This window comes from Mustela nivalis (genome assembly GCF_964662115.1).
Source record: "Mustela nivalis genome assembly, chromosome: 6".
NCBI classification, from domain to species: Eukaryota; Metazoa; Chordata; class Mammalia; order Carnivora; family Mustelidae; genus Mustela; species Mustela nivalis.
The window spans coordinates 86,360,849-86,377,711 of record NC_139025.1 but is presented as its reverse complement, the minus strand read 5'-3'; the positions used below and the strand labels follow the sequence as shown (position 1 = coordinate 86,377,711).

The window sequence follows — 16,863 nt, the reverse complement described above, 5'->3', positions numbered from 1 at the left end:
CTTAACCAACTGAGCCACCAAGGTGCCCCTGGGATGGCTATTTCTGATGGAGTTCAGAAGCTGTTTTACTCATGAATGAATTAGGTTCCTAAAGCTTGTTCTAAACTCCATTCTGGGTGAGTCCAAAATAGATGATATGAGCATCCAGTATATCTACATTTCTTGTGTGGAAATAGGAAACATCAGTAACATTGGATTTTGTCTCTTCATTCCTTCTCCTCAAACTTCCGTGAGATTTACTTTTTATCCTTCAAAATGATTACTACTATTATTAATCAGAATTATTACTACTATTGTAATGTAATGATTACATTTTATTCTTGTTGGTACCACTTTGTTCGTTTTCTTGATACTTTCACTTTTAAAATTCTCTTGATTTTTATTTCACTCTTGATGGTAATATATCTTTTCATACCAGAACTCTTGAAACTCTCATTGTGTTTGTACTTAACAGTCATCCTATGGTGATTGATTTTCTAAAACATTGTTAAGAAATGTCTGTTATTACCATGTTTGGAGAGAGCAGAGTGGCTATGGAGGTGCTTCTGGATAATTTATGTTATTAAGCCTCCATATCCTTTTAAACCTTTGCTTTTATGTTTTTCTTCAAAAATTTTAGTGTCTCCTTGGTTTCACAAAGAACTTTAGAAGCAGAAGTTTAAATAGAACTATAGTACATTAGTCATTCCCTAGTGTTTCTTTTTTTCTTTCTTTCTTTTTTTTTTTTTTTTTAAAGATTTCATTTATTTATTTGATAGAGAGACAGCAAGAGAGGGAATACAGGGGGATTGGGAGAGGGAGAAGCAGGCTTCCTGCTGAGCAGAGAGCCTGATGTGGGGCTTGATCCTAGGATCCTGGCATCATGACCTGAGCCGAAGGCAGACGTCTACCAACTGAGCCACCCAGGTACCCCTCCCTGGTGTTTCAAATATGTAGACACATGTATGATACGAGACACTCAAATCATAATAGGTCTTGTCAAGAGCGTGGGAGGGGTTTCGGGTAGGGGAAGAGTCATAGGGCTGGAGGTGGAGAGAGTAGTGAATAATGGAGTATTGCTTGTGTCCAGGAGAAAGTCGGTGATGACCCAAAGAGGGCAAGGGAATTGGAGAGGAGAGGGTGGTTCTTGGAGATCAACTATATGGAGATCTGGTTGCTCAGGGAGGTGCACTTGTTTCTGACCATGGACAGAATGGATATCTGAGCCACCAACCGAAATAAAAGAAGCCAAGGGGGGAACCAGATTGAGAGTGGGTGGGAGGGTGGTGGTGATTTTATTGACATTGCAGCAGAATGAGGAATCAGGAGAAGGCACAGAAGTAGAGACAGCAAGTAAAGAAGTTTGAAAATGGAAAATAAAAGGGGGTTTGAGCACAAGATTGAGGAAAGGGAGTGGGAGAGAGCTGTAGTCTGAGGGCCTGGAGCCTAGGTGGAGGGTCAGACTGAACATACAGGAGGCAGGGCATAGCTGATGGACCAAGAAGATCTCAAGGAGGCTGTAGGGAATGGAAATGAGGACAGGATCACGGTCCTCCTTCAGAGTCTAGGAAAAAGAAAGAATGGTGCAGATGCCAAGAAACGTTAAAGGGGAAACAATAGAAAGTGTGGACTTGGGCACCTGGGTGGCTCCGTTGGTTAAGCGACTGCCTTCAGCTCAGGTCATGATCCCAGAGTCCTGAATCAGGGCCCCTGCTCAGCAGGGAGTCTGCTTCTCCCTCTGACCTTCCCCCGTCTCATGCTCTCTCTTTCACTCTCTCTCTCTCAAATATATAAATAAAATAAAACAAAACAAAAAAAGTGTGGGCTTCAGTGCCCACTGCTCCATGTTCTCAGGGAAAGTAGAAGGCAAGATCAGGCTTAGAGTGAGGAGTCTGTTTTCTAGAGATCTCTCCCTGTGCCTCATCAAAACATTTTGTAGAGGTGTCCATTCCTGACCATCAGGAGCTCTCTCTTTTGCCTCTTCCCTGCATCCTCTGCCAATTTATTCTCTTATATTCATAATCTCCTGAGTATTTTTGCATTATCATCTAGCTTCCCAGCTACTGCTTCTCACAAAGAAAAAAAAGCAGAAAATGGGGAAGAGGGGAGGACAGGGTGGGCTTTGAGTATTATGGAGAAGTCATAAAGGGGAATGGCAGAGAATACATACCAAAGACAAGACAGCGAATGAGAGCAGGCAGTGGTTGGGGGCAGCTGGAGACGAGGAATTTGTAAGGTTCCAAACCCCCATTTGCAGCTTTCTTCACATGTGCAGGTGCACGGGAACTCAGAGATGTGGAATCGCTGTGGGACTGAGCTAAATCACTGCCATAGGACTGTAACAGTGGAAATGGTCCTTATCAGTGCTGTCCAGTAGGGTGCTCTCTAGTCACTTGTGGCTGTTGAGTACTAAAATTTTGGCTACTGCTATTGAAGAACGGAACTTTTAATTTCTTTTCTTTCTTTTTTTTTTTTTTTTTTAAGTAGTATTTGCCAGAGAGAGAGAGAAAGAGCAAGAGCACACAAGCAGGGGGAACAGCAGGCAGAAGGAGAAGCAGGCTCCCCACCAAGCAAGGAGCCCAATGTGGGACTTGAACCTAGGACCCTGGAATCATGCATGGTCTGAGCCAAAGGCTGGCGAGATGCTCTGAGCCACCCAGGCATCCCTGAACTTTTCATTTCATTTTAATTAAATCTGAATAGCCTCATGTGGCTAGGGCTCCCCTTTTGGACAGCACCAATATAGAATTAGGGGGTTTGTAGAGTTCATATGGAGAAGACCTCCACAAAGTAGAGTGCTAATGATCCCATTAGCGCTTCAACTCCATTCCTAGTGGAGATGGTGAATGGGCTGGTAAACAGGAGAAAATGGAGGGGCAAGAATTTCCTGCGTTAATCGTTAGTTTAAAAAAAAAATAAAATCATGTCCAAATTTGTTTTTAAGGCGAGAACGTCAGTATTCTGTATGTAGTAGTGAAGATTCTCCCGGGTCTTGTGAAGTCCTGTATTTCTCCCTGGGTAGTCCTGATCAGCTCATGGTTTACAAGGGGAAATGCATTGGTGAGTAAACTAGCTAAATTGATTTAAGCTATTCTAACAACAAAAGTTAAATCATGAAGGAGGACGGTGGTACGGACACTGCATTGTCTGATGCAGGGAGAACTATTAAGTCCATGAGTCGTTCTGGTTCCCGTTGCCTGAGGACCAGAATGAGAAAGCGCTCAGGTTTTCCCTTCTGTGAGATGGAAATAAAAACCTAAGCCCTTGGAAATACCATTAGTGTAAAGATAATTTAACATTTGTCCTTATTCTCATTAGTAGAGCTTTTGGAAACCAAAATGGTTGACATTGCTGATAGAATGTGTGTAATGAAATGAGTTCTAATGCCTGTAATCTCTAATGACCAAGTCTAATTTTCTTATATTGATACTCATCTGAATAGCATTTTCCTGCTTGGCATTCCCGACCAGGAAAAGCACTTTGTTTTCTGTATGTCTTCCTCAGCAATTTTGTCTCCTGATGGCTATTTGGAGTAAAGCTGGTTTAGTAATTTGTGATTTGAATTGTTTATGTCAAAATCAGGTTTTCAGTATCTACCTCTTTTGTACGTGTAAATGTACATCTTTTATCAGCCACACAGATACATCTGCTACTTGGTGTAGGGATCACTTGCATGTAGTGAAATGGACAATTTAATTTTCAGCCCATGACTGTTCTTACCAAAGCTAACAGCCAAATTATCTAAATTGAATTTACTTTCTTTTGGTGTCTTTTTCCCATCTCCTTTAAGGAGATACAGATTGGCAGGGGCGTTGCCAGGGAGCAGCAGATAAGAGGGAAACCAAATATTTGAATAGTCCATGAACCAGACAGTTAACCTTGGCTGATGGAAAGCAGCCCGAACAGTACAGGACCATGTGTACAGAGTGTGCCGTATGCAGACAAAGCAGCCATTCGAACAGCCTCACAACCTTGAACCTGAGACTGTCCTTGACTCAGAGACATTTCAGACTCCCAAATTGGCAACCTAAAACTCAATGGTTTCAATAATATGGGGAAACCAGGAAGGCAAATTAATTCAGCTGCTTATTACCTTTGCTCGGTCTCTTATTCCCACTGGTACGCGTTAGATCAATTTACCTAAGTTAGTGCACTCATTAGGGACACATTGGCAGTTGGAACGTTTTTTAATAAAACCATCAAGTAAATTACTTATTTTGCTTTCTCACAACAGGTCTGAATTTTTAAAATATGTACTCCTACGAAATGTTTTTGTAAAAGAAAAACAAATGTTAATGAGTTCATCAACTCAGAGCTGCCATAGAAGCAGAGAAAGCTGATGGGCAAGCATGTAGACCATTGGTGCAAATGATCATTAGCACATAATAGAGGCTCAATCAGAAATCTCCTGGGAACACACTTCCTTCAGTCTCATCGCAGTGTGTTCATTTGTCCCTTTTATTACCGCATCACAAAAAAGTGACAAGAGGAGGTTGGTGATAAAATGACAATACCAAAAAACCTTGCAGTCAGCAATTAGGAGACCCCCACCGGGTTCCAATTAAGGAGACACATATTGCAAGACCTTGTACTGTGTAATGCACACATTTAATTAGGCTTTCTGTAAATAACATCACATTCCATCCCATAAACATTAAAATCAGGTGTCTCCACGTGTGTACTGCATAGACCCCCCCCCACCTTCCACAGGTGGAATTGGGTTGACAAATTTTCACATATGAAGGTTTTTTCCCCCTTAGGCTAAGAATGTCAGGAATTATTTAAAACTAGCATAAGAGATCATTTGCATTAAAATTTCTTATATTGCCAGCATTTCTAGGAGGGTAAAAACTGCTATTCAGTTAAAAAGTCTTTGAGCTGTTTCAGCCACATTCCCTCAACGTCTTTTTTACTCTAACTCTGTCTTATAAATATGGGTTACGTTTTGTTTTTAAATGGAAAAAATGTTATTTGTTTTAGAACTTTTTTTGTTATGAAGACAGTGTAGCAACGTGGAAAACAATTATTTATATACTAAGAGAAAAAGACCAAATACTGTATAACAGTGGTTCTCAGTTGGGGGCGGTTTTGTCCCCTGGGGGACATTTGTGGATGTAAGGACATATTTTCCATGTTTAAGATCAGGGTAGGGGTACTGCTGGCACCTAGTGGGTAGAGACCAGAGGTGCTGCCAGATATCCTACAGTGGACACGGCAGCCCTTTTCAACAAAACATTTTAGTCTAAACTGTCCCTAGCATCAAGGGTGAGAAAGGCTGTTATATATGCTATGAGTTGGTAAATTAGAATAAAAGTAGAGGGATCTGGAAGAGAAATAAAAGAACGATATCATGGGTGATACTTTTCTCCATTTCTAATTTTTTGGTCATTCCTATCCTAGTCTTTAATGAAAATTGGTGTTAAAGAAATTTTGCTCTCCCAGGTACAAGTGGAAACCATATGCCCATCACTGAATGAATGTGTTGGTCTTTTTAGCTTCAAATTGAAACGGTCATTTCTGGTTCCTTACCCCAGAACCATTGGGCAGTTTGTATTTGGTGAACCTACTGAAATTTTGGAGTCAGAAGATCATTGATCTATTCAGATTTCCAGGTTATTTATTAAGACTTGTTTTTAATACTTACCTTCGTGGATGGAAAGATCTTGATGGATTGGTCCCATTTCCAAATTCCTTTCATCACAGTGGTTGGTATTTAGCTCCATGAGGGTGGGCAGCTTCATCAGAAGTGAGCCAGTTATGGAAGGAAGATCGTGAATAATGGCTCGTAGAGGAAAACACCAATCTGAGACTAAAACCTCATGGTTGATTATTGTCCCTTTGTAAAAATGAATACTTGAGGGTTCAGAATATGTTGTTGAATACTAAAAAATTTGGTTACAAAAGAGCATGTATTACATCCAGTCGTATTTTTTATAGGTAGCATATGGTATCCACTGTTGAATGGATGCATGAAGATACAGACCCTCTTTCTTTACCCCCACAGAAAATAGACCAGTGAGATTTCATCACATTTTCTTTAAATGTGCAGGCAGTGATGAGCCCCTTGGAAAGTTAGTTTACAATGCTTTGGAAACAGCCACTGGCAGCTTTGTCTTGTTGCACGAGTGGGTCCTTCAGTGGCAGAAGAAAATGGGTCCGTTCCTCACCAGTCAAGAAAAGGAGAAGATCGATAAGTGCAAAAAGCAGGTGGGCATCCAAGGTGGCCCCTGAGCAGAGCCCCCACCTTGAACTTGACAAGATGACAGGACAAAAGAGCTGTGCATTTGATTGGCTAGCAAAGATGATCCAGAGTGGTAGGAGATCTGTTTAACCAGAGGGATGGTGGGGGGCCGCTCCCCTTTCCAGAGTTTTCTCAGCCCCTTGCTGCTCCTATCATAACACTCACAAAACATGGTCAGACTGTTGTGTGCACCGCCTTTCTCTGCCTCTTTTGTGACATGAATAGCTGTCCCCAGCTGGGACTGAATATTCTTCATTCTCATGTTTTCTGTAATCTTTTGGAATCTTTGCATCAGAACTGAATTTTAGGGGACTAGACAGTTTTTTGTTTGTTTGTTTGTTTTTAAAGATTTTTATTTATTTGATAGATCACAAATAGTTGGAGAGGCAATGAGAGAGGAAAGCAGGTTCTCCGCTGAGCAGAGAACTTAATGCAGGGCTCGATCCTAGGACCCTGGTATCATGACCTGAGCCAAAGGTAGAGGCTTTAACCCACTGAGCCACCCAGGTGCCCCAGGACTGGACAGTTTTAACGTTAATCTATAATTCTGAGTTTAAGAAGAACATTGAACATTGTATATCACACAGTGACATAAAGAGGTTACAAACAGTAGGAAAGCACTGTGTTTAGAAATGTGTATTTATGATAGAAAAACTGGAAGTAAATACACTGAAATCATAATGGTTGTCTTTGGGTAGTGACTGTATAGGTCATTTGTGGGTTTTTTTCCATTTGTGTTAGAACTTACTAAAAAGATTAACACTGATGCTTTATAATCAGGAAAGGCTTTTCTTAAGATCTTTTTTATTATTTTTAAGTAATCTGTATATCCAACATGGGGCTTAAACCCACGCAACCCTGAAATCAAGAGCTTCACGCTGTGGCAACCAGGTACCCCATCAGGAAAGTTTGTTTAAAAAATTGTTTTTTTTTTTTTTTCTTGTTTTGGTTTGGAATAGTTTTGTTTTTGTTTTTTGCTGACCTTACAGCAAGAGAAATTGCTTTTAAAAGCCATTGACACAGGCTCCTGGGTGACTCTGTAGGTTAAGCATCTGACACTTAAGTCTCAGGTCTTGATCTCAGGGTCTTAGGTTCAAGCCCCATATTAGGCTTCATGCTGGGCATGTAGCCTACTTAAACAGAGAAAAGTGATCAATTTTGGGGTGTCCAGGTGGCTGAGTTGGCTAAACGTCTGCCTTCAGTTTAGCTCACGATCCTTGGGAAGGAGCCTGGCATCAGGCTCCCTGCTCAGTCGGGAGCCTCTTCTCCCTCTTCCTCTGTAGCTCCCCCTGCTTATGTTCTCTCGTACTCTTTCTTTCTCTGTCAAATAAATAGGTAAAATCTTTAAAAAAAAAAAAAAAACTGTTCATCAATTTTATAGTATTTGTATGCTAGATTTTGAGATCACAGTAGTAGAGAAATAATTAAATTGCTTTGATCTTTATGAACCATTAGGTTGGCCTTATAATTTAGGGGGGGATACAGTTCAGAACATATTCCTTCTCCTTTGAAAGTACATTTTCTATTAAATATTTTACATTTTTTTTTAAGATTTTATTTATTTTTTTGACAGAGAGAGACAGCAAGAGAGGAAATACAAGCATGGGGAGTAGGAGAGGGAGAAGCAGGCTCCCTACTGAGCAGGGAGCCTGATGCAGGGCTCAATCCCAGGATATTGTTCCAACTGAGCCAGCCAGATGCCCTTAAATATTTTACTTTTGAAATGAAATACCAGTGAATGCTGATCAATGCAGTATTATTTGGTGATGTTTTTCCTCATCAGATTCAAGGGGCAGAGACGGAATTCAGCTCACTGGTAAAACTGAGCCACCCAAATGTCATACGCTACTTTGCAATGAATCTCAAAGAGCAAGATGACTCCATCATAGTGGACATTTTATCAGAGCACGTGAATGGGGTCTCCCTCACCGCACACCTGAGCCACTCTGGCCCCATCCCCGTGCATCAGCTCCGCAGATATGCAGCTCAGCTCTTGTCGGGCCTCGAGTATTTGCACAGCAATGACGTGGTGCACAAGGATCTGCGTGCATCAAATGTGCTGGTGGACGCAGACGGCAATGTCAAGGTTACGGACTACAGCATTTCTAAGCGCCTAGCAGACATTTGCAAGGAGGACGTGTTTGAACAAAGCCGAGTTAGTTTTAGTGATAGTGCCTTACCTTATAAAACGGGCAAGAAAGGGGATGTTTGGTGTCTTGGTCTTCTGCTGCTCTTCCTCAGCCAAGGACAAGAATGTGGAGCGTACCCCGTGACCATCCCTCATGACTTACCAGCTGACTTTCGAGATTTTCTGAAGAAGTGAGTATCCTTAAGATTCTCCCTAATTGCACTTTATTCTTGGACTTTTTTAAAAAAAAATTTATTTATTTGAGAGAGAGCAGGTGCATGAACAGGGGGAGGGGCAGAGGGAGAGGAACAAACCAGTTCCATGCTCAGAGTGGAGCCTGAAGCTGGGCTTGATCCTAGGACCCCAAGATCATGACCTAAGACCAAGGCAGATGCTTAACCGTCTGAGCCACCCAGGCGCCCCTACTCTGGAACTTGTAATTGTGCTTAAATGTGCTCAGCATCTAAGTGATGTATTCAAGCTTAAAAGTGAGGAACAGGATTGAAGTTTATTCTTCGTTCTTCCAACCCTTTCTCTGCCATGTAGGTTCTGATTTCTTGCTGACTGGCTGACCATTATCATTCCCTTCACTTGCACATCTCCTAAATTCCCCCAGGCTTAGTAGTAGCTTTTCAGACTGCTTCTGGGGAGTGCCTGGTAAATCTAGGAAGTTAACAGGAATTGCTACAGGGAGAAATACCCCAGGTACTCCAAATGGAAACCCTCTTTGTCTACCTTACCTGCTGGGTCCTTGTCCAAAGACAAGACCTCCTATCTAAAAACAGCTCTAAGAGAATCACCGTTCTGCCCCTTGTTCTTCTAAACCATTCTTGATTAGCCATGTCTCCTTCAGCCAGCTGATAGAATGCAGTGACTTCCAAGCACCAGCCATAGGACTTTTGACACCTGTAAATTCCAGGTGCACATTTTATTACAGAGCCACATCTGACTGCTTTGAGAGACTCCCTACTGAAAGGTTCACACGGGGCCTAAAGTTTTTGTCCAGGTCCTTCCCTTCAGTGCTTTTCCGCTGAGCCCTGCCTCTCAGCTCTGTCCAAGCCAGACCTCGGTTCTCTCAGTTTCTCTGTTAAAGAAGAAGTAAGATCCTTCAGTGTGGGTTTCTTCAGGCACTGCCCTGGTCCAGCCTTCCTGCAGAAGGTGAGCTGGACTGGTTTCCTCCCTTCCCAGCGCTCATGTCTTCTTTCTTACTTTCTTTTTCCCAGCCATTCACTTTTATCCACTTCCTACATCTTTTACCCTTTACATTGTTTTTCCTATTCCCAGCCATCCCAAATGCCACTTGACCCGAGCCAGAGTGTTATTTGCTGTCCCTCATGACCTATTACAGAAAGTAGTTGCACTTCTGTTTAAATAAGATAGTTTCTGTGTAAAATAAAAGCAGCCGTGATACACATACAGTCATGGAAAGAGGGCAACTTTGATTCTTTATACTGTGTTCTCTCCTTTGAGTATATAAATGTCTTAAGATTTCTAAGGAAATCTTTTTCAATTTCTTCTAAATGCAAAAGAACTTTAAAAATATTCATTTAGGGGCGCCTTAGTGACTCAGTCATTAAGTGTCTGCCTGTGGCTTAGGTGGTGATCCCGGCGTCCTGGGATCAAGCCCCGCATCAGGCTCTCTGTTCAGCGGGAAGCCTGCTTCTTCCTCTCCCACTCCCCATGCTTGTGTTTCCTCTCCTGCTGTGTCTCTCTCTGTCAAATAAATGAGAAAAGTGTTTAAAAAGATTTTTTTATTTAAATGCACGGATGAAGTTGACTAAAAGGAAACCAATAGAAATACAGTAATAGAACCAAAGATAGGCACATTTCATTCTTCAAAATGTCACCTTTGGCTTCTTTATTGGTCAAAGGTAATTTAGCAGATAGCATTATGTATTTTTAAAAAACAACACTAGGAAGTTGATGTGCAACGTATCTCTTACATTTAGCCGAAAAGTGACAGATTCCGTAGCTCATTTTCTTCTTAGAGAATTGCTCAGCCCTCGGGCTGTTGAACCTGAGATTGGCACTATTTCTCACTCTGTGTAACATGGTTGTCCTTTAGACTTTTTTGTATATTCCTGTCTCATCCTAGACTGATTCGATGGATGACTAGGTGAAGGAGGGGCACATATGGTATTATTTTACTGCCTTTGCTGTCCAGCCCCAATAAAAAAAGAAAAAAAAATCATTCACCAACAACATAAGCATAGCAACATTTCATTTGTTGTTGCCTTTTTACTTCTTGGTGACTATCCTCTGGAAAAAGGTTTTGCTCCGTCATCAGTCTCTGACAGGAAGGACCCCAGCCTGGAGGCAGACAGCTGGTTTCAGGTCCCACCCTCACCCCTTCTTAGCTGAGTACTTCAGCTCTCTACCTTGAGGTTTGTCCTTATAAAATGGATCATTTTACTTATTTATCTATTTATTTGAAAGAGAATGAGGTGGGGAGGGGCAGCGAGAGAAGCAGACTCCCCGCTGATTCCATCTAGAGACTCCAGGGTCATGACCCGAGCCTGGAAATAATCTAAATGACCAACGGTAGGAGAATGTGTATATAATGTGAGTAAATTCTGGTAAGCTCAAAAAGATCTTGAAGTACTGGCTTGGAAAGATCTCTAAGACACATGGTATAATACTGTGATTTATAGTGAGAAATATATATTTGGTCTTCACCCCTGTTTCAAGCACAGAGCTCTTTTTTTTTTTTTTCCAGTTGGCTCGGAAACTTGAGGCCAATAAAAACCTCAGTGCCTTTTTTTTTTCTTTTCTTTTTTTAAGTTTTTATTTAAATTCCAGTTAGTTAACATATAGTGTAGAATTATCTTCAGGTATAGAACTTAGTGATTCATCACACTTATAATGCCCAGTGGTTGTCACAAGTACCTCCTTAATACCCTTCACCCATGTAGCCCATCCCCCACGCACCTCCCACCAACCCTGGATTTTTTTCTCTACATGCTGTTCTTAGTAACATTTTGCAATTGACACAACTGAGACAACTGAGACACAGAACTTAATGACTGACTTTGTTAAAGCTCTTAAAACCATTGTCTCTTGTTAAGTTAATGAGGTGAATTTTGGAACTCACCTGAGGACCAGGGCTAGTTGCCCGGAGAGCTGACAGAGAACCAACCCATCACTAGAGCGGTTGAACTTCCAGTCCCTCTTCCCGACCTGTCGGGTAGAGAGAAGGGCTGGACATTGAATCGATCACCAGTGGTGATTTCTTCAGTGATGCCTATATAATGAAGCCTCCATAAAAACCCCTCCAGAAGGGTTGGGTTTGGAGAGTTTCCCGTTGGCGAACACAGAGGCGCTGCCTTTCTTCTGTCTGGCTGCTCCTGAGCCATATATCCTTCCATAAGAAACTGGTACTCTGGTAAATAAAATGTTCCTCCGACTTCTGTGAAGCACACATCAGACCAGTTGAACCCAAGGAGGAGGGGGTTGTTGGAATCTCCAGTCTCTAGCTGGTTAGTTGAAAGCAAGGTTGTGATTGGCAAGGGGTTGAGAGTCAGTCCTAAGGGACCGAGTCCTCAAGTTGGAAGTCTGATGGTCTGATGCTATCTCCAGGTAGATTGCGTCAGATTGAGTAGAATTGTAGGACACCCAACTGACGTTGGAGGATTGCTTGGTGGTTTGGTGGTCCCCCCCCACTGCCACAGCCCTTCCAACGTGGAATTGTGTACAGAACTTTTGCATGATAAATGAAAAAAGCAAGTTGAGGATAATGTAAGATGATGTAGTTTAAAAAAAAAAAAAGATATCCACAAAGCAATTCTGTTATTTTTTATAAGATTGTGTTAAATGCATAGAAAAATGTCTGGAATGACAAGACATGAGAGGAGAGGAATTGGAGAGAGATGGGGGGTTATCATTATCAGTAATATTTTAATATTTGCACAGAGAAGGTTTTTTGTTTTACTGGTGGAGTTAAAATTAATCTTAAATTTTTGGGGGGACCATATCTTACACAAATGCTTTTACTGTGGTCTTTTCCATTTCAAGGTATGCAATTAGGAGTGCTTTGCAGTGGTAACTGCCATCACTTTATAGGTGATAAGTACAGAATTCACAGTGATAATTGGTTCTTTGAAATACACTATTGATAATTAGGGTCAGGTGCTACCGGGTGGTGCTACTTGGGTCATTGTCATAAGAGACAAGCAGTTTAGGTTAGTTAGAAAAGTGGTTCCCAGACTTGAGCTTGGATTGAAACCATCTGGACACCTTGGTAAAGCACAGATTACTGCCCCGACCACCAGAGTTGCTGATTTCCTAGGATAGGTTTGGAATAGAATTTTTAAGAAATTTCCAGGTCCTACTGGTACTGATGCTCCTGGTCAGGGACCCCACCTTGAGAACCACTGGGTTAAAGGTGTGGCTTGTCTTCATTAGAAGGCAAAAGTGATTTAATAGAATAACAAACAAGGTTCAAGGAATGAGGTATATGATAAAATGTGGGGCTTTTTAAAAGTAGTCAACTGTTAACAAGTTACATCCTATCATGATGTTAAGTTTCTCATATTGGGGCCCAAACCTGAATCAGCCGTCAGATTTGCTTTCCTTTTGGAAAGCTTTGTTTTTCACTGGTCCCTGGAGAGGCTTAATGTAGGATGGGAGGTCATTACACTATTCAGTGGACGTGCAAATTCCTAACTTGTGCTTTTTTTTTTTTTTTAAGGTTTTATTTATTTATTTGACAGAGATCACAAGTAGGCAGAGAGGCAGGCAGAGAGAGAGGGGGAAGCAGGCTCCCTGCCAGGCAGAGAGCCTGGTATGGGGCTTGATCCCAGGACCCTGAGATCATGACCCAAGCTGAAGGCAGAGGCTTAACCCACTGAGCCACCCAGGTGCCCCTATAAGTTGGGCTATATTAAACCTGTAAAAAAAAAAAAACCTATTCCACAAGGTAAGTCTTCCTGCTTCTAAAGACTATATATTTTTTGATGCCCCACTTACTCCCAGTGGTCAGCATGTATTCGCTTAGGAGTGCATTTTGGTCTGTAAGCAACAGGTGTTCTCTAATGTATACTTAACCTTAAAATAAACCTATAAATCAAAAAATAAACCCTTGGATTAACGAATCCAGTGATTATTTTCTGCATCGCTGAGATACTCTCTGCCCTCTCACTGAGGTGTGTGTGCTTGGACGACAAGGAGAGATGGAGTGCCCAGCAGCTGTTGAAACACAGCTTTATCAATCCTCAGCCAAAAATGTCTTTGTTGGAACAAAGTCCTGAAGGTGAGTCTGTTACCGCTCTTTCCGTGAACGCCTGTTTGACCTAAATTATTTTGAAAGTACGCAGAAACCCAAGACTGGAACGGACTGCCTGGATCATTTATTTTAACTATTTTATGCCGAGCTGTACATAAATCCATTCATTGAATGTGTACTGTGTGCACGGAACCGTTTTTGCCATCCTGGTTTCCAGCCTTGACCATTGAATTGTCCGTTGGATTGTCCGCGGGGATAGCCTCTTTCGGTGTTGGGTACCCTTCGTGTCCTGTCACCTTCCTGCCATGGAACTAGATTTCCCTGTTGCTACTCACGAACAGATTAAGGAACCCCAGTAGAGCTGGTTGGGTTCTGGCTCTCCTGTGCAGTCATTCCCTTACTGGAGATCTCACTCAGCACCTACTGTATGTTCTACCTCCTTGAAGGAGAACCAGGTGAAGAAAAGGCTTGAAGGGTCTGTGCTGGGTGGGAGGTCCCTGTTCTAACTACGGGTTGGGTCGCCTCCTTCCAGCCCCGGCTTTGTTGTTGAGTTCTGCACCTCTTGCTATTTTTCTCATGCCTTGTTGCCTCTCGTTTTATCTCAGATTCTGGAGGACAGGATTATGTTGAGACTGTTATTCCTAGGAAGCAGCTACCCAGCGCAGCATTCTTCACTGAGACCCAGAGACAGTTCTCCCGGTATTTCATTGAGTTTGAAGAACTACAGCTTCTCGGCAAAGGAGCCTTTGGAGCTGTCATCAAGGTGAGCTACAGAGTTGTGCCCGGGCCCTTTCTGCAGACTCAGAGCTCTCTTTTGAGCACGGGTAGAGACATACATAGGATCATTTGAAACCACAATCACCTCATTTGAAACCTCATCACCTTCGCAGAGTTAAAGGCTTTACTTTGAGTCTCAGTGGACATGTGACCATACATCATCTCCTCCCCCTTGCTCCAGGCAGCACATTAACATGCACATTAACATGAAAACCCCACAATTACACCGGCTTCAAGTGGAGCCAAGCCCTTGGTATGAAAACTATCTTTCTGTGCTTTGGTTCAGAAAGCAAATTGTCCTTTTTGTCCCATTTTCTTTCAGAGGTGCTGTAGATTAAAGGACCGCGAGGTTAGAGCTAGGGTGGACCTCACTAGGAAATGGCCCCAGATGGTCTCAGTGACTTTTATTTTCCATCTGTTACTGAGAAAGAAAATGAGTGGTGCATTATGAAGGCATGCTATCATTAGGTCTTCTCTTCTGCTTTCTGGTCTCTTTGGGTGACTTATGATTACCTGCCCCTTGAGAAAGAGATTTCAGCTGTTCTTGTGTAATTTTAAGTATTTTGACCTCAGGAGGTCCAGGCTAATCATGTATTATTAAATCCATATAAGACATGTTAACTCTCACAGAATAAAATGGCCTACCATCAAGAGGGCATATGCCTGTTTAGGATTTGAGAGTGTTATTAGGGAGAGTTAGTGGGATTATTGTGGAAGTCCTTTTATAGCAACTCTCCCAAATAAAAAGGTTTTCTATGGTAATCAGAGACAGAAAGACAATCTTAAGTTTGCTAAGAGGAAGTTAGAGGATTATGGAAGATTTTCAACTCTTCATGAAAGTATAGACATTATTGTTAGATGGCTAAAGAGACCTACTGTGGGCAGATGGTCCTGATTAGGGGATCCCAGTGCTGTACAGAGGAGTGGGTGACTGATGTATATGTTACTGCTTTAACTCACGCCATAATTTTGATCAAGTCCTTTAACTTGTTTGTGTTTTCATCCTTGAATGTGAGACAGTGTCAAACTCCATTTCCTTACAAGTACTTAAAAATAATGAGAAGGCTCATATAATAAAAACAACTAGTAATTTAAGCCCCTGAATTTTCCTGTGTTTTTTCCCTCTGAGAGGCTATAGCCCTCACACTCCCATCTCTCTTTCTGGGTTAGGGTCGGGCATTTCTGTTCAGTCATCTGGCATTGCCTGAGCACTTGGCCCCATTATGGTTCAGGCACCTTTCCACTGTCATCAGTGAATCCCTGGGACGTTGCAGTGTAGTGAGCTCCACACCCTAGTCAGTGACTCCAGGCCTTCATGATGTGTTCTGAGACTCAAGGTCAAAGGCAATGTCAAGACTTCCCACTATTTCCTACTCTATTAATGATGTAGCAGAAAGAGAACACAGGGCCATAGCTTTTTGGAGCACATTCCATATTTCAGGTTCTGTGCCAGATGGCTCACAAACTTTGTCTTTCAGTTTCGTGACATTGTTATGAAATAAGTATTATCCTCATTTTTCCAATGAGGTTACTGACCTTCAGAGAAGTTACATAATTTGTATGAGGTTATATCCATGCAATAAGAGAGGAAACCAGCATTCAGACCTCTATCTATTCTACTCAAAAGCGTATTTCTTACCACTGTTCCCACACAACAGTAATCTGAAACTCAATTTTATAGTACTCCCTTTTCATTCTAATTGGAACCTATGAGAATGATGCTTTATTTTGTATTTTATAATCAACTGGTTGTTCCCTCTGCCCGAGGGAGGTTGCTTTTCATCACTTCAGTTGACTTGCACCTTGGGTCCAGAATGTTCTGTTGAACAAAATTTGGTAAAAGTTAACTTCAGTCAACCGAGTGGCATCCTGTGACTGCCCAAGAAAAAGTGTCTCTAATGCAGAATGTGGAGACTTTGAAACTTTCTCTTGTCTTCATTTTTTGTGTTCTTAATCACATTGTTCTGGTCTTAAAACATACCATCAATCATAAATTTTTTTTAAGATCTATTTTATTTAATTTAATCTTAAAAAAATTTATGACTGATGGTATGTTCTAAATATTTATTTTATTTTATTTATTAGAGAGAGAGAGCATGAGAGGGGAAAGGTCAGAGGGAGAAGCAGACTCCCCGCTGAGCAGGAGCCCCATTTAGGACTCAATCCCGGGACTCTAGGATCACAACCCGAGCCGAGGGTAGTCGCCTAACCAACTGAGCCACCCAGGTGCCCCAGTTAGTATATTTTTAAAGATTTATTTATTTGACATAGAGGGAGACACAGCATAAGTAGGAGGGGCAGAAGGAGAGGGAGAGAGAGAATCTCAAGCAGATTCCCTGCTGAGCATAGAGCCCCACATAGGTCTCGAGCTCACAACCCTGAGATGATGACCTGAGTGGAAACCAAAAGTCCTCACTTAAGGAACTGTATCACCCAGGTGCCCTCAAAATAATTAGCATTTTACAAAAAAAAATTTTTTTTTGAAGATTTTATTTATTTATTTGACAGAGATCACAA

At 41.8% G+C, this 16,863-nt stretch overlaps 1 protein-coding gene across 6 annotated transcripts in view; it reads left to right on the top strand.

Moving 5' to 3' along the window:
• EIF2AK4 (eukaryotic translation initiation factor 2 alpha kinase 4) overlaps window positions 1-16,863 on the top strand; it is a 109,550-nt gene that overhangs the window by 36,833 nt on the left and 55,854 nt on the right. For 4 of the 6 annotated variants that reach the window (XR_014312988.1, XM_082735534.1, XM_082735536.1 and 1 more), the window contains 5 exons: window positions 2,924-3,039; window positions 6,029-6,186; window positions 8,004-8,539; window positions 13,490-13,596; window positions 14,175-14,332. Coding sequence is in view for 5 of the 6 variants with exons in the window: in XM_082735534.1 (XP_082591660.1) it covers window positions 2,924-3,039; window positions 6,029-6,186; window positions 8,004-8,539; window positions 13,490-13,596; window positions 14,175-14,332 (1,075 nt within the window). In the remaining variant the exon portion in view is untranslated. The remainder of the gene's footprint in view (window positions 1-2,923; window positions 3,040-6,028; window positions 6,187-8,003; window positions 8,540-13,489; window positions 13,597-14,174; window positions 14,333-16,863) is intronic. The other 2 variants (XM_082735537.1, XM_082735538.1) reach the window with 1 other exon arrangement.